This window comes from Cupressus sempervirens, chromosome 5, assembly GCF_028749045.1.
Source record: "Cupressus sempervirens isolate cs-2001-9-10 chromosome 5, ASM2874904v1, whole genome shotgun sequence".
NCBI lineage: Eukaryota > Viridiplantae > Streptophyta > Pinopsida > Cupressales > Cupressaceae > Cupressus > Cupressus sempervirens.
In genome coordinates this window covers 980,428,263-980,451,857 of record NC_143122.1, presented here as the reverse complement: position 1 = coordinate 980,451,857, position 23,595 = coordinate 980,428,263, and the positions used below count along the sequence as shown (strand labels likewise).

General features: G+C 37.2%; 1 protein-coding gene across 1 annotated transcript in view; it reads left to right on the top strand.

Annotated features, from left to right (window-relative positions):
* Positions 1–23,595, top strand: part of LOC149559216 (protein CLT2, chloroplastic-like) — a 151,593-nt gene that overhangs the window by 35,136 nt on the left and 92,862 nt on the right. The window contains exons 2-3 of the mRNA XM_089833140.1: positions 16,434–16,579; positions 17,116–17,153. Coding sequence (XP_089689266.1) covers positions 16,434–16,579; positions 17,116–17,153 — 184 coding nt within the window. The remainder of the gene's footprint in view (positions 1–16,433; positions 16,580–17,115; positions 17,154–23,595) is intronic.

Genomic DNA, 23,595 nt, shown 5'->3' with positions numbered 1-23,595 from the left:
GACATTTATTATGAGTTAAAGACGTTCAAGAAAGATAGTAGTGGTAGATCTTTATTGTTAAATTTGAATTTAAGAGGGAAAGGGTCTTTAGTGCTTTTGATGACTGGTTCGTAAGAAGTTGAGTTGGTTTGGAGACATAAGGAGGAAGAGTTTAGGAAGAATTCGAATTAGGAGTCTATCATGATTGTTGAAGGATTTCTATGAGCTTTCAAGGCATTTTTAGTGTATATTAAGCCAAGTGTTGAGTTCCCTATGGGTTGGAAGGACTTTTTCAAAACATTTATCCTCCTTTCATGGCTTCTAGACTCCATTTTTTGGAGCCTTTTTTCTAGCATTCGACCATAGAGGTGGAGTTCGAGTTTGTACTTAAGGAGTTGGCGGCTCATTTGAAAGGAGTTCTCTTATGCAATTTTGGCTCCTAGTGATTTTTCTCTATCCTTTGGGCATATTTTTGCATGATTCTGTAACTCAGTTTATGATATTCAAAAGCTACATTGGAGACTATTTTGGCATAATTTTTATCATCTTCTTGTCATTTGTAGAGTTGTGTATGTGTGATTTGATGAAACTATTCGTGAAAGCTTCATTTTCCTTTCAATTTTGTCTAACTTTTGTACCTATTCTGTGATAAATATATGGCACAGGTTGCAGGTTGTGTGAGCAGATGTAATCTGTTCTTGATTGTGAAAGCTTTCTTTTCCTTTACTAAGCAAATAGCCATTTCAACCTTTCAGCAAAATATTTATGTGAATGCATGTGTTAGGCAAGTTTTGTGAGTTTGAAATTATTTCATGGTTTTCAAGTGTAAAATTTTTCTGAATTTCAGAAATTCGAACTTTAGGTGCATCACCATAGGTTTAGTTTTGCTTTTCCATATCTTTCTATCCCTTTCCCTCATAAGTTTTCAAGCTTTAAGTGAAGCATCTGATAGGAACCAGCTTGAAAACTGGAGGTCTCACTTCATTGCATGTCCCACGTAGAAGTGATTCCCATGTTATACCAGAATTACTAAAGTCATTCAGTTCAATACCGGGTGCAAATTCTGGTACTTAACAGGTACATAGTTTTGTATTAAGATCACATTAAGATCACTTCCGTATCTAGCAAGTAAACACTTTCATACTTGGCACATAACAATGGTGTGATAAGCCTTGATATTTGTTACAATAGACATGTTGGGTGGATATTTGCAATTGATAGCTTGTTCAAATCCAGTTGCAAAATAGGTAGACTAGCCACAACATATGAGACAAAGTCTCTCCTATCTTTAAGGGAAGGCCGCCCCTTCTCACCATTCCTTGGATCAACTCAAGGTAAGTAAGAAGTTGAGCGATTTTGTAAGGGGTGTTACCAATATTCTTTCCTCTTATCTTTCAAGAAAGAATCCATTTGCCCGTGGAGGGAGTAACAGGCAAGATGAAATCTAACTACACTTCTATTTGATTGTTGGAAATTGTGATAATGATAAACCAATACCAACTCAAAGGCTGATTGAAAGCATATCGGTTTGGCTCTAAGTCTTGTTTTAATCTATTCTATAAGAATAACCTCTACCATTAGGGCGCAAAGACTTCTAAAAGTAAGGAATTCTAGCTATTTTTGTGAATTGAGATGACAATACAAGCTATAGTCAAAGCTTCTAGTTTATATATCACCACAATTGCTCCCAATCAAGCTTTGGCTCTGATTGCTTCTTAACTCATTATGCTCTATTATTTAAACATACAATAACAACATGAATCAAAGATAATAGACACAAATTACAATCAAAGCTTGTAATTTGTTCTATCACAATTGCTCTCAATCACAGTTTTAGCTCCAATTGTTTATTTGTATTCACTTTTCTTCAAAACAATATTACACAATCAAAGTTATGCTCACACAACTTTATTAGAGCATTCTTGCATACAATAAAAAATGATTTTTACGATGAGGGGAGCACTTCTTATATAGGAAAAGTAGGGAGAAAAAAGAGAAAAAAGTGGGAGCAACTCAACCACTTTGACTCTGTAAAACTAGGTGAGATAAGATAAGATAATAATATTAATGTCCAACAAAAGACTACGAGGGTTTATGGGACTAAGCATACAAACAAAAGAGCCAACCAAAGCAGGAGCACCAAACGATGTCTAAGAAGAAACAAAACAAGACACAAAACTAGAAAAACCAAGGTAAGGATTAAGGATCCTTCCTTGGTACAAAGAAATCAGTCACAGAAGGGTAGAACCGTGAACGATCTAGAGTCTTAGATCCTTGCCGAAAACTACTGGATGAGTGTCGCTGCCTGGAAGGACTGGTGCAGTGTCGGACCCATTTGAAGTGAGTAGTACTAGATGGCTTTTTTGCGCCCTGTGGTGGCAGTGATGAACTGATCTGAAATATGGCCTTGAGGTATGAATGATTGCAGGGTATGTTCACGGAGCTGGGTGGCCTCCTATAGGTAAAGTGCAAGGTACCACTGGTCAATATAGTTAAAGAACACTGAAAGAGAAAAGCAAGCTCTAAATAGGCAGTAAAATCTCCCTCTGATCTCATAGTAGATAGGACAATGAAATATAAAGTGAGTCTCAATCTCCACCTCCGCTAAATTACATAGTCGATAGATGCGGTCCTCTTTAACCATATGGTGATCAGTTTGGACCCGAAGATGGTGAGAGCCAACTCTAAAGGAACCCAAAGAGAATCTCAAAGTGTGATTGCAGCACCGATAAAGATAAGCAGGGCGGACAATAATACCATTCTGAACTTGAAGAAAATGCTCAGCATAAAAGGCCATCTTCGGACGTAATCCACTAGGAGGATTAGGCTAGGTAGTGATTATGTACTATCTATAGATATCCTGTTTGACATGCTCATTCAACTCCTGACGTGATGGAAGGAGGTGAGCAGGAGCATCTAGCGAGAACTGGTAAGGAGAAAGACTATCAATCTCAATCTCGATCGAACTCAACAAAGAGGTAGCCTGAGCATACCGACAACAAGATCTAGCGCTAGTGTCGGATCTCATAATCGTAACAAAAGAACAGTGTGCCAAATGAGAATGTCTGTGTCAGTCAACTGCCAAATCTGTAAAGCCTCGAAGCCGATGGAGAAACCAGATCAAGTCAAAATGATTGCAAGTTTGAAAGGATGAGCTCCAAATGCGGCCAAAACAATGCTATGGGGGGTGAATCTATGACATCTAATGATATGCCGTAAAGGCAACGTTTGAACACGCTCAATAGAGGCCTAATTTGAAGCAAGAAGAGGTCCCCAAACCACCGAGCCATAGAGAATAGTCAGTCGAATCAAGGAGTCAAGGAGGGACAACTTGGACAAAATGTCTTGAAAATAATGTCTGAAACACTGTCTCTCGAGTATGGTTAGAGAGCCCATGCCCTTCCTAACTCTGGACTGAATAGCCAGTCTCAAGTTGAAGCGGGGTCTTGAGAACTTCACCCCGAGATACATGTAAGAAATAATCTCAACCTCCTGCCCCTGAAAGAAGAAATGAAGATGAGAGGTCTTTAAACAATTAAAGATCATAACCTGAGTCTTGGTCAGATTGACCACGAGTTGACGTTGATCAAAAAAGGAAGCCAAATCATCAAGGAGTCTTTGTAAACTGTCAAGAAAAGAGGCCAAGAGAACAACATCATCAACAAAAAGGAGAATGGAGATCCAAACTTGATACAAATAGCACCCATCGCTAGGTTGTGAGTTCACAAGGAAATCCTCAAACTCATCAATATATAACCCGAAAAGGGTGGGAGAAAGGGTGCAGCCTTGCTTCACCCCAATGGTGCTTAGAATCAGAACAGAAAAGCCCTTCAGAGTCCTGAATCAACCAATCACCTTTTCGTGTAGTCGCATAATAGCAGTCAACAACATATCTGAAATCCCAATTCGCTAAGTTTCTGAAACAAGGCCATCCTAGGAACAATATCAAAAGCCTTATGGAAGTCCACAAAACAACAGTAGACTTTCTCAGAGAGGTGCCTAACCTCCTCAATAATAGCTTGCAACGTGAAGACATGATCCATAGTCTGGTAGTTTGCCCAGAAACCGACCTAACCTCTTGCTCTACACCCTTTCTTGTCAAGCTCTCTAGATAGCATAGTGTTTAGAGCAGTGGCATAAAGTTTGGCAAAAGTATGTTCGATTATGATGGTCCTATAGTTACCAGGGTTATAAGCAGGCCTAGACTTATGAATAGGGTAAATCACATGTCGTGACCAGGATTGAGGAAACCTAGTACAAACCACTCTATTAAATAGTGTAGGAAGGTAGGAACCAAGGACCAAAGCACCAAGTTTGAATAGTTCTGCTTGGAAACCTTCCTCATCCGCCGTTGTACTGCATCCCACAGATTTGATGGCCTCATAAATATTGGAGGGGGTGAACAGATGACAAAAAGGAGGTGGAGTGGAATGAAGAGGTGGTTGCCCTGGAATGTCATAGAGCGTAATGGTGTGGGAGGTCAGAGAGTGAAAGTCAAGGACAAAGGGTGGGGGGGGGGACAGCGAAGGAAAGGGTATGCCAAAAGATCTGAGGATTCTGAATAAGCATAGATTATGCACTGAGAAGAGGCAAAAGAACGTTTCTTGTGGCTAAGAAAATGGAGGTAAGAGAAACATAGGTGAACGAAGGCAGGAGACTGAGTCTTAAAAGCTAAGCAAACAAAGTGATGGAAAACTTTACAATCAACATCAAACCATTGGTTCACGAGACATGTATTCCAATGCTTAGACCTGAGAGAGGGAGGAGGGTGGTGAGGGATAGAGAGGAGAGCAAACTCCCAAATAGTAGAAGCAAGTAAATCAAACATGTTGGAGGCTGCATATGAGTCACTAAAACTAGCAGGTGTCAAAAGTCTCCTAAGATGGTAGGAAAAGAGCTCACCATCTCCCTTGGGGTAGTAGAAGCGAGTAGAGGTGTAGGCAATGCCAAGTGGGATGAGGGGGGTTGGGGAGAAGGCGACAGACTAGGAGAGATGCGGATAGCAATGCAAAGAAGAGCATGGTCAACAAAGGGGAGACAAGAAATGGTGAAACTGTGCATGGAGGGAATGAAGAAGTGGTGATGATACAATCCACAACACGCACTTCCACAATGTGGCTAGTAGGTAAAGAGGTCAGAACTAGGAAAAGATGATAAACCGTTCAGAATCAACAAACCAAAAAACTCATAGAGTTGGAGGAGGTGGTGACCATAACAAGAGAGCAGTCCAAGAGCATCATCCGAGGTACGCTGAAGTCCCAGACTGGTTGGATCTATCTCAGAAAAATAGATCGAATCAGAGCCCCAGTCATGTATAGGTGTCTGGAGATTCCTGGTTTGTGCGTTGAACTCTCCGAGAATAATGATGTAACCTAAAGCTGCAAACTGCGAGATACTCTCCTGAAGGTCGCAAAATGGATCCCTATCCTCGGCCTCATGAATGGCATATGGAGAAGAGGTTGGTAGAAAGTAACAAACGACAAGAAAGATGTCCCTTTGTCGGTGATTCCAACGACCAATACGGACCCACATGAATCTGGCAAAGGCGTCGGAATGAATCACTGATGTGTAGTTGAAAATATCATCCCTAATCAAACAAGCAACACCCTTGGATCCACAGACACCACCAGAAGTACGAACCTCCTCTCTACAATCTAACAACCATTGGTATCCAAGGTAACCAGGAAGAGGACGCATGAGACTCTTATGGGTCTCCATAACAGCCAAAATATCGACAGACCCCATCGCATCATGAAAGAGACTAGGTAATAACCATAAAGAGCTATTTCCATTCCAACAGTTGACAAGAAGAGATGGAGTGGAGGGCTTTGTCTCGTTAGAGTATTGTCGAAATCGTCATGCGGTTTTCGAGGGCTGCCTTGCCTCCCATCCACTAGGAGGAGAATCATGAACAACTAGTCTAAGATTCCTAATAACAACCCATTTTCCAGCCTACCTAGCACTTGCCACAATTCCCCGAACATGTTTCAGCTCTGTAACTTGTGCCTTCGTGAGATCTTCATCAAGATAAATTTTAGAGGAGAGAGAGAACAACTTTCTCTTTGCTCTAAGAGCATGAAGCCTGTCAGAGAAAGAGAAAAACCTGATGAAAAGGGCATCTCCAAGACCAAACCAACACTTATCTAAAGTGATATCGAAGATACCAAGCTGGTCAGTGAGGAAAGAGTGTCCAATAGAAAGAGGATCAGAAGTGGATGAGAGACTACGAACATGCAATTTGAGCTCTCATCCCCGTCATACTCGCTCATCCTCAATCTTTCCCTAAACAATCTTGTCTAAGCTCAACCGGGGTGTAGTAGTATCTGTGTTAGTGCAAAGAGAGGCCCATGATTTCACTTTTGTTCAGCTTCAGCAATCAGAGAAGAGTGTTTTGTGGCCATTTCAGTTTGTTGTTCCTTGATTTTTTCCAACCCATCTAGTTGTCCAATGATTGATTCTAAATTGGATTTCAAGCCTGCAGTTTCAGAGATGAAGGTATTGGAGAAACATTGGATACGTGAGGTATTCAATCCTGTAGCTTGTTTGAGTTCTGTAATTTCTTTTGTCAATGCAGCAACCTGATCTCTAAGCAAAGTATTATCAGTTTCAAGTTTGTTCACATGTTCACATAGTCTTTGGTAGGTCAGAAGATGATTTTGAGGCAAGAAACTATCACTAGTAGTCATGTTTACTGGTAGACACACTGTCTATACGTATCAGACAATATGGCTGACTTTGCAAACCCTTTATTATTATTGAGAAACCACACACTAGCGATCAAACATGCATGCACTAGTAACCACAACAGAGGGCAGAGAGATAGAATGCAAATGAAGATGCAATTGCTTGTATGTGAAAGGCAGAATAAGCAAACCCCTTAAACCACACACCAACGGCATGCATATGCCAGCAACCATGATAGAGGGCAGAGAGAGAAAATGTGAATGAAGATGAAGGGCCGACTGTGTAGAAGAAACCCGTGGAAGAATGCAAGAGATAGCCGTTGAATTAGAAGACACCCAACAATGGAGCAAAAGGAAGCCAAAAGAAACTCGTGAAAGCTAGCAAGGAGGGACGGACAACAACCTAAACATAGGAAACAACCTAGCAAGAAGGACGGCCAACCCATGGAAGAATGCAAGAGATAACTGTCGAATCAGAAGAACCCAACGATGGAGCAGAAGGCAGCCAAAAGAAACTCGTGAAAGCTAGCCAAGAGGGACGGACGAGGCACGAAATCTATGAAAGCATAAAGAGTAGCAAGCAACTCAAGCGTAGAAACAACTGCAAGCAACCCAAATGTAGGAAACAACCTAGCAAGAAGAACAACCATTGCCATTAACGCCGAGAAGGGGAGACATGATCGTGGTAGATGGTTGTAGAGGTCGACTCAGGGGAGGACTCATCATAGGAGGAGAAGAATTATTGGATTTACACATGTCATGAGACATGCAATTCATCTTCTACGACTACAAAGATGAAATGCTAAAAACTATAAGAAAAGGTAGAGAAAAATGAATTAATCCTTGAGATTGTCAAGGAAAGCCTTATGTTTGGCAATACAATCATGAACCATAGGAAGATATGGAATCTCCATCCTCTTTGAAATAGCTTCAACTCTGACTGCATTTGCATGTGCTGATTTTACAACTTTGTAATTCTCTGTAAGAGAATCCCACAATTGTTTTGCCATAGACTTGTACGCAGTGAACCTGTTTATCGTATGCAATCTGAAATCTTCAGAATCAAAATCAACATTGACTTTGTCGGTGTACCTTGAACTCATTTCCTCTTCAGTGAACATGTTATCATCTTTAGTAAGGACCTTGCATCCCATCTGCCTCAGATCACTCATGATCTCCATTTCTACTGCTTTATAGCCTTCTAAGGCTCCCTGTAATTTTGTCAAAAGCTTTCCCAGTATTTGCTCCTTATGACCCATGAGTCCCTGATATTTGTAGAACATAACTGGGGATTGAATGACATCACACGAAATCAAGACATCCAAATCAATGTTTGCAATTTGATCCCAAATAACCAAAACTTCTTTCAGGGTATTGGTCTCTTGGTTGAAGGAAGCGAACATGTCATGGAGTCTTTCCTCAATACCTCTGATACTTTGAGTGCATCTTTGATTGACTGAACTCCTTATGGGATAACTTCTTTGATCTAAGCCTTTGTTGCCTCGACTTTTTAATTCACCTTGGTTGTTTGAGATGTGACGACTATGGGCTACAAGAATTGTTAGCTGATTTTTCTTTTCCCAGAGCTCGTGATTTCTTTTTGACAAATTTGAGAGTGCATCTTGGGCATCCTGTAAACACCCCAACCATGACTGTTTACCAAGTTTGATTTTGGTGAACTTGTAATCTGAGTGGTTAAGCTCTTCAACTAGTTTGTCTACCTAAGGCTCTACAATCTCTGCATATTTGGTTTTTTCATAATCAACAACGATTCTTGAAACAACTTTTGCCTTTGGGAGTTTAGATTTATTGTTTTTTGTAGGGAGATCATTCGGCCGTAGTATGACCTTCCTCCTTTTCATGGTGATTTTTCCCAAACATATGAGCAGACCGAAACCTTCATCTATTGAAACTGGAACAGTGGCTACAACAGACATTGATCCTGAATGTATTTATGTCATCACAATGCATGCTTTAGTTTGCATAGCTGGAACCATGGGTGTCCTTTGAGATGACTCCATCATGAACATCTTGAACCTTGCAACTGAGGTATCAAGTTGGGAAACTTGACCTTTTGTGCGAGTTGTAAAATTGTCAAATACATTTCCCAAGTTTTCACATTGCTTTTTTGTAAGGATAGGAGCAGTTGTAGAAGAGCTAGGGAGTGTCGACATGTTCAGCTCCGAGATGGAAATGGTAGGCATGAATACAGTAGAGAATGAATCCACATCATTGTTTATGACATCCAAGAAAGGTTCCTATCGAATAGATGGCTCCTAGTTGTTTGATGGCTATGGGAGAGATATGATCATTGTCTCTCCCTCTTCCTCTTCATCCTCTTCCTTTGATTCTTGAACCTGCATGGGTGCTTGAGAAGAACCAATGATGGATTTGATCCTTTTCCCCCTTTGAGCTTAAACTTGATAGTTTTAGCTAGCCCTGAAGAGGATGAACCATCCTTTTTAATCTCCACTTCTGATCTCCTTTCAACCGGCCCGAAGTGATTGCAATCTACCCCGATCTTTGGATTTACTCTCTTGAGGCCTTTGCTTTTCAGCCACTTGTTAGTATTCAGTAAGATAGATTATAATCTATCAAAGATAGAAGTTCTTTCTTTTTGTTGCCACTGAATAGGAAAAGGGCCAAGTTAGTCAAACTGAGTATTGTGATACTTTGAATCCAGGATCATGCCATCATCTTCAATCTCAAAGCCTACTAGGATCTCAACCATGTTGAGGTTGATGATTAGCTACAACGTAAGCCTGTAGTAGTCCATTTTCATGATGTCTATCTCTGTGTGAAAGTCAATCCACACATCCTCCATGTGATGAATGTGGCTGAAAGCCCTTTTGATCTTTGAATGCATCCCTCGGTAGTCAAAGTCGAATATAGTCTTGAACTTCTTCAGAGTGATGAGCTGAAGTTCTGCTTCCATGGATTTGTCTTTATACATTGAATTGAGCATATATCAACCAATTTGGATGGGTTTGGCAGTGGTAATGTTGAATCCTGTATTAGTGTAATCTAGTTATAGTAGTTCCAAATTGATTTCCCTTGGTGGAAAGTCCTGAGAACGTCCCCATGGCCGCAACAATGTAGACTAAGTACGAATTCATGTAGAATGGTGCTGATGTACCCACATGAATCAACTGTTCGCACAATGTTGTGCTTATAAGCTCTCCCTAGTAGACAAGTTCCTTGTTCTCAAAAATTTGGAAGATGAATTTATACATCCAGGGTTCAAAGTCACTGGATTCTTTGAGGGCATAGATTCTGCTAAGGAGAGTTATCAAATCATTAACTATCTGTGTATTTTTCTAGGCCATTTAGAGAAATTGGGTCTTTTATTCTCCAACCAATTATCATTGGTATGCCTCTGATAGTCCAATTTTCTCTAATTCCACAATCGCAGAGACATTTCTTTAGACAAATCCACGCATTCTGAAGTCTGAGGGACTCTGAAGATTTGCTCAATAATATCCGGATCCAGGCTGATAATGAACTTACCATCCACATCCGTAATTGTTTTTGACTTAGGGTTGAAATGATGAGTGCATCCCAAGACAAACTCAGGTTCCAGGGCAGCCATAGGAAAAGTGGATACTAGATGAATATTACTCCTTTTGGTATGCTTCATTTCTTGTTGGCAGGAGCTTCAATCCTTTGCAAGAAATTGGCCATGTCTACATGCCCAATCTCCGTATCTAAGATTTGATGTAGAGCAGATGAAATGAGCGATGCGGTTGTGTGAGCCAACGCCTTATCATGCTGATATTTCATGTTCCCTTTGGATTTTGATAGTGCAGACATATCTTGCACTGGAACATGGAAATTCTAAAGAGTAAATACACTGTCTGAAGGGATTGGATGCATGAGATTGTTGGACTTTAGTTTGCAAGGGAAGATCTATGAAGAATAACGTGTTTGAAGTATTGATTAGATACTTATGGAACACATGTGATGGCTGGAAATGAATCAGAAAGCATATGTATTTGGAGAAAAAATGGCCAAAATTGGATTTAGAAGGATGGATTGCATGTGGGGAAAGATGGGATTTTGTTTGTATGGCAAAGAATGCAAGTTGGATGCATATGGTTGTGCACAAAATGATGGCTTTGGTATTTAAAAGTGTGGCCTTTTAGCAAAATCAGATTCTCTAGAGATAATTACATGTGGTAAAAGCAAATCATCTTTACTTGAGATAAACATGTAATTGGGTTCAAGAGGATGTAATTGCATGTGTTAGAAAATGGAATTTGGAAAATGGATGAAGTATGGATTGGGATGGAAGATGAATGCATGTCAATGCACTTACATTCTTTGGTGGAAATCCCCAACTTTCTTCCAAAAAGAAATCAAAACAAGCAACAAACAAGCAAGAAAAACTAAGAACAAAATGAAAACATACCTCTTGCTATTGACTCAAACATGACGAACTTCAAGATATCCCGATACATGTGATTTTTGTTTGTGAAGTTTGGAAGAGTTTTTGCATTTGCAATGAGAGGATTTCAAACTTATTAAAGACAAAATGCAAAAGACATGGGCTGCATTTGAACAAATTGACAAAAACAAGCCAAAGGATGCAATATTGTAGCAAAACAAGCAAGAAATACAGACAAAGTTGAATCCTTCTACTTGGAGCTCAATGAGCCAAAAATGGAGGAAACAAAAGTTTAGATGAATAATTCTTCTCCAAAATTGAGTTCTCCAAGTGCAAACACATGCAACAACTAAGTGCCTTTGACAAATTCAAAGTTGTAAATCATGATCTCTGTGGTCAAATGCATGGATGTTTTCGCTTGTCGATGCCAAAACATGGTCTCCAAACTCCTTTACATGCAAAACATTTTAGGAAAATGCATGTTCTTGGGCGTTTTTGATGAAAAATGTGCCCTAAAAATGCAAATGCACGAGGCATTTTTGCATGAAATGGTAAAATATGTGGATTGTAGATGCAAACGCATGCATTCAAATGCCAAATTGTGGTCTCAAGATGCAAACACGTGAGCTGGAAATGGAAATGCTTATGTTTGCAAGTTTTGATGAAAAATGCACTCTTGGGCTGCCTTTACATGTGACGCTTGGGCTGTTTGGAGCAATATGCCTTTAAAATGGTTTTCACATGCATGTACTAGCATACAAGATGTAAATCACACCCTTGGAACCTCATTGCATATTTAAAATAGCTTGCCAATAACATGTTTTAGTGCAAATTGCACTCTCTAGGTGTCATTACATGTTTTAAAATATGCTTTTCACTTTCATGCATTTGGGTTGAACAAGTCAAAATAGTATTCTAGAGACACATTTGCATATTTTTGTTGTTTGCATTCTCTAAATGCAATTACATGTAATATAATTCAAAAAGACATGTTGAGTTGCACAACTTAAACTTCCTATTTAGCACATGTCTAATTGTATCATTATTGAGCAAATATTACTTTAAATGGGTCAAATAGAATATTTACACTATATAGCTAAGTTGCCGGATTTGTCCCCTACTGCTCGGATTCGGGTCCAGGTCCGCACGGGTCCGGATTTGCCCTCGGGTTCGCTGCGGGTTCGGGCAGGGTCCTTAGTTTTCACTGCAGATTCGTCTGGGTCCTTGCTGGAGCGAACCCAGACGAACCCACAGTGAACTCGGGGCTAAAAACAACTTTAAAGAGTGTGTTTTTTAAATTGTTTTCTTTTGTAACTCTCAAAGGAACTTAATAAAAATTTAAACAACATTTCACTCATCTAATCCCTTATGTCAAGGAGGAGGACGGTGATATAGCAGCATATGGGACTAGTGGAACCAGTTTGGGTTCCAATGATGAAGCTCTAGATATAGTTGCAGTTGGGGATGAAGCCATTGATCTCTCATTTTATGATGATCCAATTGACTCTTGAAGGGCATTTGATACTATGATTATTGATAAACTACTAAACACTTGTCATCTATCATATTGTTTCAAAGTTTATTATTTGATGAACTAGTCTTTGTTTTGCAATTTAGTAATTCAATGTATTATTTGATGAACTAGTCTATGTTTTGCAATTCAGTAATTCAATGTATAATTTTCTTTACAATCATGAAGATAGATTAATGAGTGAGTATTTAATGTTTTTAGATTCAGGTAAAATCATGTTTTGAAGGGACCCAAAACCCTTTGGCATTTGGCATTGATCAATGATCAAGCAACAATTGTTCATATTGTGAAATGATTTTGTTTTGCAACTATGCATGTTTCTCTTCTGTGTGTGTGTCTATATATATATATATATATATATATATACTCACGAACCCACCCACGAACCCAAATGGGGAAAAAAAAATTGCCCGAACCCACGAACTGAACCCCAAACCCGAACCCGTCCTTGAACCTGAATCGGCAACTTAGCTATATAGTTTACATATTGTGTAAATATTTATTTAAAAGCAACTTTTTACTTAGATGTTTTAAATAAATTATTAAAACAAATCTCAACATTAAATTAGACTATATAGTGCACTATAGTCACTTAAGTGAAAAGTTTAAAAGCAACCCAACATGAAAATATAACGTAAAGTGCACTATAGTCACTTAAATCACTTAAGTGACAAATCAAAGGTGATAAAGTAACTTAAAAACATAAGATAAAGTCATTTTAAGTTATATTTTTCAAAAAGTGAAACTAAATATTAGAATATAACATCCATCTTTTAAATATGAGAGTCCACTTTTTGGTCACTTAAATGATCATATTTTGACTAATAAGTCTGATTAAGCCCTAAGATATACTGCATCGAAGGGAAAACTGAAAGCAAGAGATTTAACGAAACAAAAAGCTTAAAGCAAACTAAACAAACACTCGAAAATGCAAATAAGGACTTTGAAGGCTTCAAAAATCAAATATAGCCTAATAAAATGAAAAAAATGAAAAGGACTTGATGAATGCCTTCAGGAAAAAGATTCACTATACGAATTGGGAATGATTGGTTGATCAATGTTAGCCAATTAAATAGTAAATTATCTCAGAGATATGCAAAACTTAGTTGAAAAGGTTTCGTACTTTTACGTCCATTTTGTGATGATAAAATGGAGGACAACAAGATGATCAACCTTTTAATTGACAATGAGGTTGTCCAAGATAGTGTCCCGAGGGACCTCCGAGGTGAGAACTTCCCTCCAAATGTATTCTCGTAAGAATATGTCCTAAAGATGTGCCATTTCTCTTGTTAGTTGATCCACTTGATCTTTGTTGGCTTGTACTAGTTTGTCAACAAGTTATCCCATTAGAATTCCATGATTCTTTCCTATGAGTTGTGATGTGCTAGAGTTTGACTCTGCAATGACGCTGAATTTTTACTTGTTTATTTTAATCTATAGAATTACGGAGAAAACAAGAATATATAGTTACAAAACCTATGAACATAAACAACTTGCAAAATTTAAGAAAGATATATCTTTATTACTATGTTATACGAGGGCACATCCCCTATTTTTGGCTCTCCATAAAATGTTTTGGAAATGCATCCCTTGCCATCCTTCTGTCCATGTCCCGGAAATGCCATGGAATATTATAAAAGCTAATGCAAGCTAGTGCTTTTCTTAAGACATCAAAGTTACAAGTTCAAGTGGGAGTTTGCATTAATGAATGGTTTTAAGTTGGCACTAAGTATAGTCTATGTTCCATGCATGCATCAAAGTGTTGGAGTTGCATGCTTATTTTGTGTCTGAGACAAGACGTTTTCTGATTTCACTACCAGTTATATAAAACATATAAAATATTAATATATTTTAAAAAAATTCATATATATATATATATATTTAAAAACTTTTATACAATTGTCCCCTATTTTTGGCCCTCTAGGAAACACCGTAGAAATACAACACTTATCATCCCTGTCCTTGTCCTTGAAATACCATGAAACATAGCTTTATTATTAATTCTTGTATATGCATTAAGTAGAGAATAACAACTGAGTAGTCCTCAGCAGTGAAAAATAAGTATACATAAATAGCAGACTGATGTTGGTTAAGGCTACCAACCTTTGGTAACTGCCAACTCACATTTGGTTGGAAACTAATCATTGCAAATACAAAAAATAATAATTATTTGTTTAGCCGACTATAACAATGTGCTTTATTCCTTGTCTACTACACTCACATTTGTGTGAACAAGAGGTTGATAAGGTTAGCATGCTCATACATTGAAACAATGGGGGGGGGGGAGTTGAGGTAGAAGTCTATGATGCTTCTAAAAGTGCATACTCACATGTGTGATCAAGGAGTGGGATAAAGTGGCATGCTCACACGAAAATAGGAGGCAAGGAGAGACATGTTAGATGATGACAAGTTTAGGTTCTGATCTATGTAGATGGATTAATGGTTAGGATGAAATGGACAAGGATCAATGATGATATGGATACAAACATTAGAGAAAATGATAGTTGGAATTAGTTGATTAATCAGGGATAAAGTGACATACTCGCATGTGGGAACATATGAGGAAAGAAAAACATGTTAGATGATGGCAAGTTTAGGTTCTGATCCAAGTAGATGGATTTAATGATTAGGATTGAATGGACAAGGATAGTTGGTAATATGGATTCAAATATTAGATAATATGATAATGGAGATTAATTAGTGTTAATCAGTTAATCAAGGACTAATGGATTAATTATGTTGGAGGAATAAGGAGCTCAGGTTTTTTGGATTGGTTTAATTAATTAACCTTGGAAAGAAGTTGAAATTAATGCCAAAGGGCAATTAATTAAATAATGATTTATTTAACTAATCACAAAAAAAGTGGTAGATTTAGTATGGTTAATTGCTGATAAATTTTGTATTTATACATTCCCCCCCGCCCCTTTGATCTGGCATCATGATCAGAAGAAGTGGCATGATATCAGAGAAGATTAAAACATAGTGGCTAGAAATGAATGAGGACTAGTGGCAAGATGTTCTAGTTATTGGAAGGATGCATATTTACACTTATTTAGTAAAATGAATACTTAGAATAATGAAAAAAACTAATAATACATACCAAATAGAGGATTACAAATAAATATTTATTTGCACATGAAGATATTACAAAAGTATGCCAGAGATGGTCAGCCAGGGTCCAGTTTTGATCTGACTAGATCATATAGTTTTCAATATAAAATCTATTTAAAGGACTTGACGGTTGCCAAGAGGATTACAAGTATTGACCAACTGATGTTTATAACTACTTGAAGCCAACAATCAAATAATGCATGGTCAAATAAACCATATTGTTGAAACATAATAGTAGGATGTGTGTACTAACTATAATCAGTTCCAAAATTAAGTGTAGTTGGAAGTGCAACTGCATTGCCTATGAACAAATCATTGTGTATTTCACATCCTAATTTTTAGAAGCATTTTTTGTTCTCTCATCTATTCAGAGAACTGGCTAAGCACTTCTAGCTGTAATATGTGGTATAAAGTGAAGTTGAGAAAATTAAATAAAGATCCCCCCCAAAATTCTATTTTTCAGGTAACTGGTTAGAATTAAAGGAGTTTTACTTTTTCACACTTGATGTCTATTCTGTTACTATTTTTAAATTGCAAAGCTTCTTCAGATATAATTAATAACATATTTTATATACTTGTTGTGGTTGCTATATAAATATAAATAACGGAGAAATTCTTTTATCTGCACTTGCTATGTCTTGTAGATTAATCTGTTAAAGACATGGTGAGACTTGTAAGACCAGTCTATTTTCTTTGTTTTTATGTGCATTGTGATCCTGGCAATAGCTTGTATTTTGGACCACAGGTATGTGCTGGTTTACTTTTCCATTCTCTATGTTCGCTACCATATGGGCATTGTGACAGATGAAATGTTGGCCTTTCCTAAGTTGCGTTTTGTTGCAGTTGGTGCTTTGGAGGCCCTTGGAGTTGCTTCAGGAATGGCAGCAGGAGGTATGCTGCTTAAATCACTCTTAACCATTCAACTGTATGTACTAATTCTTTTGATGCCATCATAGTGAGAGGGACTTTAAAATTTGGGTGTTCGTGCATTGCTGTCATGCTCATGATAGTGATGAGAATTTTTATCTTGATTTCTAAAAAACATGGCATGGGTCTGTGCAAAGAAATGCTTCTGGTTTTTTATTGTGTGTGAATTAATAACATCAATGTTTTGGATCCGAAAAGTTATGTTATAAATTCACACACAATAAAAAACCAGAAGCATTTCTTTGCACAGATCAAATGGATTGTGGAAATCTTATTAATTTAATGGCATGGGTTATTTATTTTTTCTGTTAAAATGTACAAATATTATAATTTGTTTAGGATCATTTTCCCAAAATTTCAAGCATCAGAAGTTAATGGTTGTTGGTATTGGTTTCTGTAATTTGAGTTTGATATTGTTTGTATTCACATATTGATTGTATTCAAGGAAATTCTTTGTTCCACTAATTGTGTTTTTTTCCTTTTTTTGTTGAGTTGAGCAGCTAATCTTTCAGGAGCATCCATTCCAATACTGTCCCAGGTAAAGAATGATTTTGTGCTGGTTAACATAGTTACTGATTGATTTCTATATTGTCGAGAAAAATATGAGGTGTTCAAATTACATAAATGGTTGAACAGTTATTCACATGAATAATGACATTCATGAGATCTGAAATGTCTTTTAGTGGTCTGCCTGTATATTTAAGGATTGGAAAGATAAGTAGAAGAGTTTTATTATTAATTCTCTTCTTTTACAATTCAGTAATATTGTAAGGGAGTTGATCAAACCAAAATTCTTGGGAGGAGCAATGTAATGTTTTGTCATTATCTCCATTCTTCCAACTCAATCACTTGAGGGGCTTTTGGATGGTTTGTTGTATTGGTGATCTAACGTTTATTTTTAGGGGGTGATAGTTGTGTTTTATTTTGTTCTAAATTGCTGCAATTTTAGACCTCTTCTTTGCACATCAAAATTTGACCATTTGTTTGAGCATTTTTTGTGTCCTGACCTTTTTTGGATTTTTTATTTTAACAATCTCTGATTAAAGATCTTATCCGTGTAGATCTAATTAAAGATAGGAACTTCATTATTTTACTATCCATAATATTATGCAACAAACTTTTGGAAAATTATGATGGAAGTCTTTAAGGATCAATGTTGTGGTCCATCAATACAATGAATGAGACGATAACGAATATAGGCTCTTTTTATAGATTATCTGGAGTTCAAGCATGATGAACCAGAAAGTGTAATCAGAAATGTTCATTAGTGAAAACTTAGCAATTTTATTGGAAGCTTGATCTTTAGTTGCCATCCATAATGTCTATTAATCTTACTAACCCCTTTAACAACAACTTATGTTGGTATAAAATGGAGGAAGAATTGCAGACCATGGTAGACCATGGTATGTGGGCATTTCCCTTATGTGATTGAAATTTGACGTGATGAAAATTGTAGCAATTTTGTATTTATCTTTTTATATGATGAGTGTGCTTATGCTTCTAATTGTAGAAGTGATACTATGGACCACACTATTAAGTGTTTCTTTTAGGGTCCTATTAATCAAAATGGAAAGAAAAATAAATCCTTTAACAATTGATTCTGCGGATGTATCTTATCATGACCATCTTTGGTTATCTCTAGTGAACAGACTTGTCTTGGCATGGTTCTGCAGATGTATCTTACCATGATCATCTTTGGTTATCTCTCATGAGAAGACTTGTCTTTGCATTGATGAGTTTGAGAACTATACAGAAGGAATTCCTTTCAAGTTGCTTCCAAACGAGAATCCCAAAATCTCATAGCCTGTAGAGTAGGAAAAAAAAATTGTAGTACGTGTACAATGCCTATTGTTATGTTTTGATAATATGGTTTATCCAGCTATATATCAATTGATTGCTGGATTCAAGTGGTGCTGAGAGTGATATAGTGGTGGTTGTACCCTCTTGGCAATTCTCTGGCCCTTTAAATAGATTCTTTCTTGTCAAGAAAAAGTAGTATGATCTAGTGGGATTGTCTCAAATCCTTGTGTGACAGTCATGGCTTTTGGGTCTATGTTTGTAATAGTTTCATCTGCAAATAAAGATACACTTTGCTCCTCTATTTGGTACATGTTATTAATTTTGTTCCCTAGTTCTAATATTATTTTACTATTATTTGATTGGCAAGTAAGCTCAAATAATCAATGTTTGCTTCTTCAGGTACATCTGTTAATCACCTTGAACTACAATATTAATATAAATTGCTCAGATCTCAAGCAATGCTATGAAATCAACCAAAAAATTTATATAAAATATATAGATTTGAAAAGCTGCCACAAAACAAATAGATAAAATGATTGAAATAATTAATATTAAACAAAGGAGCAAAAGACTCCTTAGATAAGAGATTACAAAAGATCTTTCGACAACGGATAAGTTAGATAACTAAGAAAACAAACTAAACTGAAAGAAACAAGGAAAATTTTGAAATACCACCCTTAAGATGTAATTGACCATTATACTTAATATAACAGTGTTATTTTAATACCCTCCCATAATGGTCAATCTACTAACTACACCAATTTTGTCATGAAATTTTACAAATCTGTTTAGACTCAAGAACTTGGTAAGAATGTCTGCAGTCTGATTCTCAGTTGAAACATATTGCAATGTTATTGATCCATCTTCTTTCAAGTTGGTGTGTGAAATGACAATGAAGCTCAACATGTTTTGTGCACTGGTGCAAGACTGGATTGACAAGCTTTAGCAACCCTTGGTTGTCACAAAACAAAGGTGAAGGCACTGCTTGAGACATTTTCATGTTAGAAATCATCCTTCAAAGCCAAATTTTCCCACATGCTGCTCTGACAATTCCCTCATACTTTGCTTCTGTTGAAGAGAGAGCGACTGCTAGGTGCTTCTTACTAGTCCATATGACAACACCCAAATCAAGATTGAAAACATATCTAGAAGTATATATTTCCATCAACAAAGTCTGCCTAATCTGAATTTGTGAACCCAACCAGCCAAGGATCTTTGTTGTCGCTGTACAAAATGCCAAAGTTAGGTGTCCCTTTCACATATCGTAATACCCTATTCACTACAACCCAATGTTCTATTACATTAATATTTTATTATTTATTTAATGCTCAATAATGTACTTCATTGTAATTTTAGGTGATAAGATTGTCTCTAATCTTATCTGTAGTTTGCTTATTTTGTAAATATTGTAAGCTTATTTATTGAGCGTCTTTGCTCATTGTTAATTCTTAAAATAATCTACCAATTAGTTGCCTAATATGGTATCAGAGCCATAGTTTTTTTTCGAAAAAAATTCAAATAAATATTCAAAATATATTTTTAATGTTTCTTTAAAAAATTTCTAGATTTTCGAAAGTGACTTGAAAAGGGTTTTCAGTTTCAAAAAAAAAAAATCTTGGATGAATTGTCTTTTTTTCTTCAAACCCAACTAGGGTTTTCTGTACTAGTATTGGGCATCCTTTTTTTTGGTCGATTTCTCTACTTTGGCCAAGTTCTTTTTGAAAACATCTTTCTACCTGATGTCTTCTTGTAATTGCGGCTGGTTTTTGCTATGTGTTTTGGATAGGATTTACAAAACTTTGAGGCCCTATTCTTGCAAAGGACGGGTCTTTTTTGTTTGTTTTTTTTCCCTACAAAATCATGGCCAGCTTCATGGATTTTGTGACCTTTGGACACGTTTTTGCAGCTTGTTTGGGTGCAATTCTGATTTTCTACAACCTGTGCATCATTTTGGAGTCTCAACTTGCACCATCTTTTGGCTGCCCTACATAAACGATCCTCTCCTTGGTCATTTCGACCTTCTTGTTGCTCTTCTTCAACCCTTCTACATTCTTTGTCAAAATTTTGTCATTATTTCTCAGATTTTGCTTCTTTTTTCAAGCCGGCTAGGGTATTGATCGAACCTCTTAGTTGTTTTGCCAGACTTGAAATTTGTTTACAGGTTCATAATGGGTTTTTCAAGAGCTCGACTGGGTTGGTCTCGTATTTTTTTGGGTACCTCGTTTTATGTCCCTCAATTTCTGTGTCAACAAATTTTTATTCCAATTTAGATTCTTTTTGGGTTTTTTGAGATCTCTTTCTAGGTTTGCATCAATTTTGTTGGGTCTTCAAAATTGTCTTGAAATTCATGCCTTGATTTTTTTGGTAGCAGATTTAAATTTGTATTTGTCCAGTGCATTGAAATTTGTGCCTAGAATTTCATGCAATCTGCATCTTCATAGTTCCTTGTTTTTCATTTCTTGAAAAACATAAAGATGGCTTCTTTGATCAACATCATGTTGGAAGGCAGTCAGTGCTTCAATGGCAGAAACTACAACACTTAGAGGTAGCGAATGATGACCATTTTTGAATATCATTTTCTTGATCAAATTGTCTTGGGCACCCTTGAGTGTCCAACTATAGTGGACCTAGATCAAGCAAAGTTTGATGAGCGCAATCATGAAGCTGTTGTGCTCATAGAACTTTCTGTTACAGATGATCAACTTCCGTAGGTTCCCTCTGGAAAATCAGCTGCTAAGATTTGGGAGCACTTGAAATCCTTGGATGAAACTTATGATAAAAGTCATGCATTCTTTTTAAAGAATCAACTTTTCTCCATCATGATGGATGAGAGAACATTCTTACAAGAGCATTTGACAAAGATTAAGGACATCCATGATCAGCTGGAGGCGATTGGTCAGTTGATAGAGGAAGAAGACATGGTGGTTATTACCTTTAAAAGTTTGTTGAGGTCTTATGAACTTTTTGTTGAAATTGTCCACATTACTTCCACGAATGTTGATCTGAAGTTTCCAGACTTCTATACCAAGCTTTTTGTAGCAAGACTGTTGGAAACAATAGTTTGGTATTGTTCCTACCTCATCTTCTACAGAGCAAGCTTTTGCAATACACTCTCAGCCGAAAAAACAAAGGGAAAAGTTAGCCTTCGTAGTAGAAAGGCTCAAGTCAAGCTCAAGACAGTTCTAAGAAAAAGAACATACAATGTAATTATTGTCATAAAAATGGTTACACGAAGAACGATTGGCTTCTGAACATAAGAAGCAGGGAGGGTCATGGTAGAAAGTGCATGTAGCCGAGCACACAAAGTAGAAATAATCTACCTTTTACGCCTTCATGGCTAAAAGATCTGTAGATCATGATAAGTCCTCTGCTTGGTACACTGACTTAGGTGCTTCACACCACTTTACTTATCGACGTGATTAGTTCATAGACTTCTCTCCATTCACTAACTCAGTTGTTTCTAGAGGAGAAAAATACATTGTTGTCGATAAGGGCACTGTTTAGGTACATTCTGCTAGGAGGGATCTCATATTCCTCAATGTGTACTATTTTCCTAATGTGGAACTAAATCTTCTCTCAGTAAGTCAGATCATGCAAGATTCTCCTTAGCTGGATGTTGTATTCAGCTCACACAAGTGTTCAATTATTGATTGGGAGACTCATACTATTGTAGTTGTTGGCATTTAGGATCATGGTCTTTATCAACTTGTGGATACTAGTGATTCTCCAGACTTAGCCGTGGCAGCCAGAAGTTCTTCCATCAGCAAGCTTTGGCATCAACGGTATGGGCACTTAAATGTGCATTATCTCTCTCAGTTGGCTCAGAGGAACTTGTAGCTAGTTTGCCTGAGATCCAAACTCAACATCACTGTGTTTGTGGAGCTTGTGACATTGGGAAGCAATACAAGACAACGTTCATGGATGGTGAATCATAGCAAGCCTCTAAGGTACTTCAGTTGGTTCATGTTGATATTTGTGGGCCAATGCAAATACCTTTTGTTACTGGTTGCAGGTATTTCTTTCTTTTTGTTGATGATTTCAGTCATTAAATGTGGTTGTACTTTCTTAAACAAATCAAATGCCTTTATTGTATATAAGAAGTTTAAGGCCTTGGTAGAAAAAGAGTCTGATTGTTATATAATCACTCTTAAGTCATATAATGGAGGGGAATTTTGTTCTACTGAATTCTCCAACTTTTGTGATGCACATGGTATAAAACATCGGCTAACCACACCCCACACTCTTTAGCAAAACGATGTTGTAGAGCAGCACAATCATACTATTGATAAGATGGCCTACTCCATGTTATAATGCAACAGTGTTCCAAATAAGTTTTGGGCAGAAACAATTTTCATTTTGGTCTATCTCCTTAATAGGTCCCCTATACAGGCTGTTAAGGAAAACACTCTTGAAGAAGCTTGGATTGGTTGTAAGCCTAGGATTAGTCATCTAAAAATCTTTGGTTCTATAGCTTATGTGTGGATTCCAGATGCCAAGTGCTCCAATTTGGATTCCAAGAGTCAAAAACTTATGTTCACAAGGTACAGTGACAACCATAAGGCTCACCAACTGATAGATGTAGACACTGATAGTCTTGTTTTCAGTAGGGATGTAGTCTTTGATGAAGCATGTGGACCTTTCCACCAATCCTCATTTGTGCAAAATTCTGAGGATCAACCTTTGAAGGCTTTTGATTTGGGTGTCCATCTTCTACTAGGTCTACGTGATTGGAGGGATAATGTAGATTTTGAGTTTGAAGATGCTCAACCTAAGTTTCCTCAGGATGATGGTAGTCTTCCACTTGTTGAACTTGTTCCAGAGCCAGTACCAATTCTAGCTTCTACATCCGGTGTTGCTTCTTCTACTCTCTGACCTAAATGGTGGGCTAAGACTATTGGTGATCTTCATTATTATGAGCTCATTGAGGGTGGATCATCCTAAAACGAGCAAACAACAATATTCAGTTAATTTTTCTCTCATGGCCAACATGCATAGTGCTTATAAGCCTCAAACATATTCAAAGGCTAAAGGGATACTTGAGTTGGAAAAGGCTATGGAAGTTAATATCAGAGTCTTTAGAAGAATCACACTTGGGTCCTTTTTGATCTTCCTTCAAGGAAGGGAAGGAACCCATTAGTTGTAAATGGTTGTATAACGTGAAATATCAAGCTGACATAACC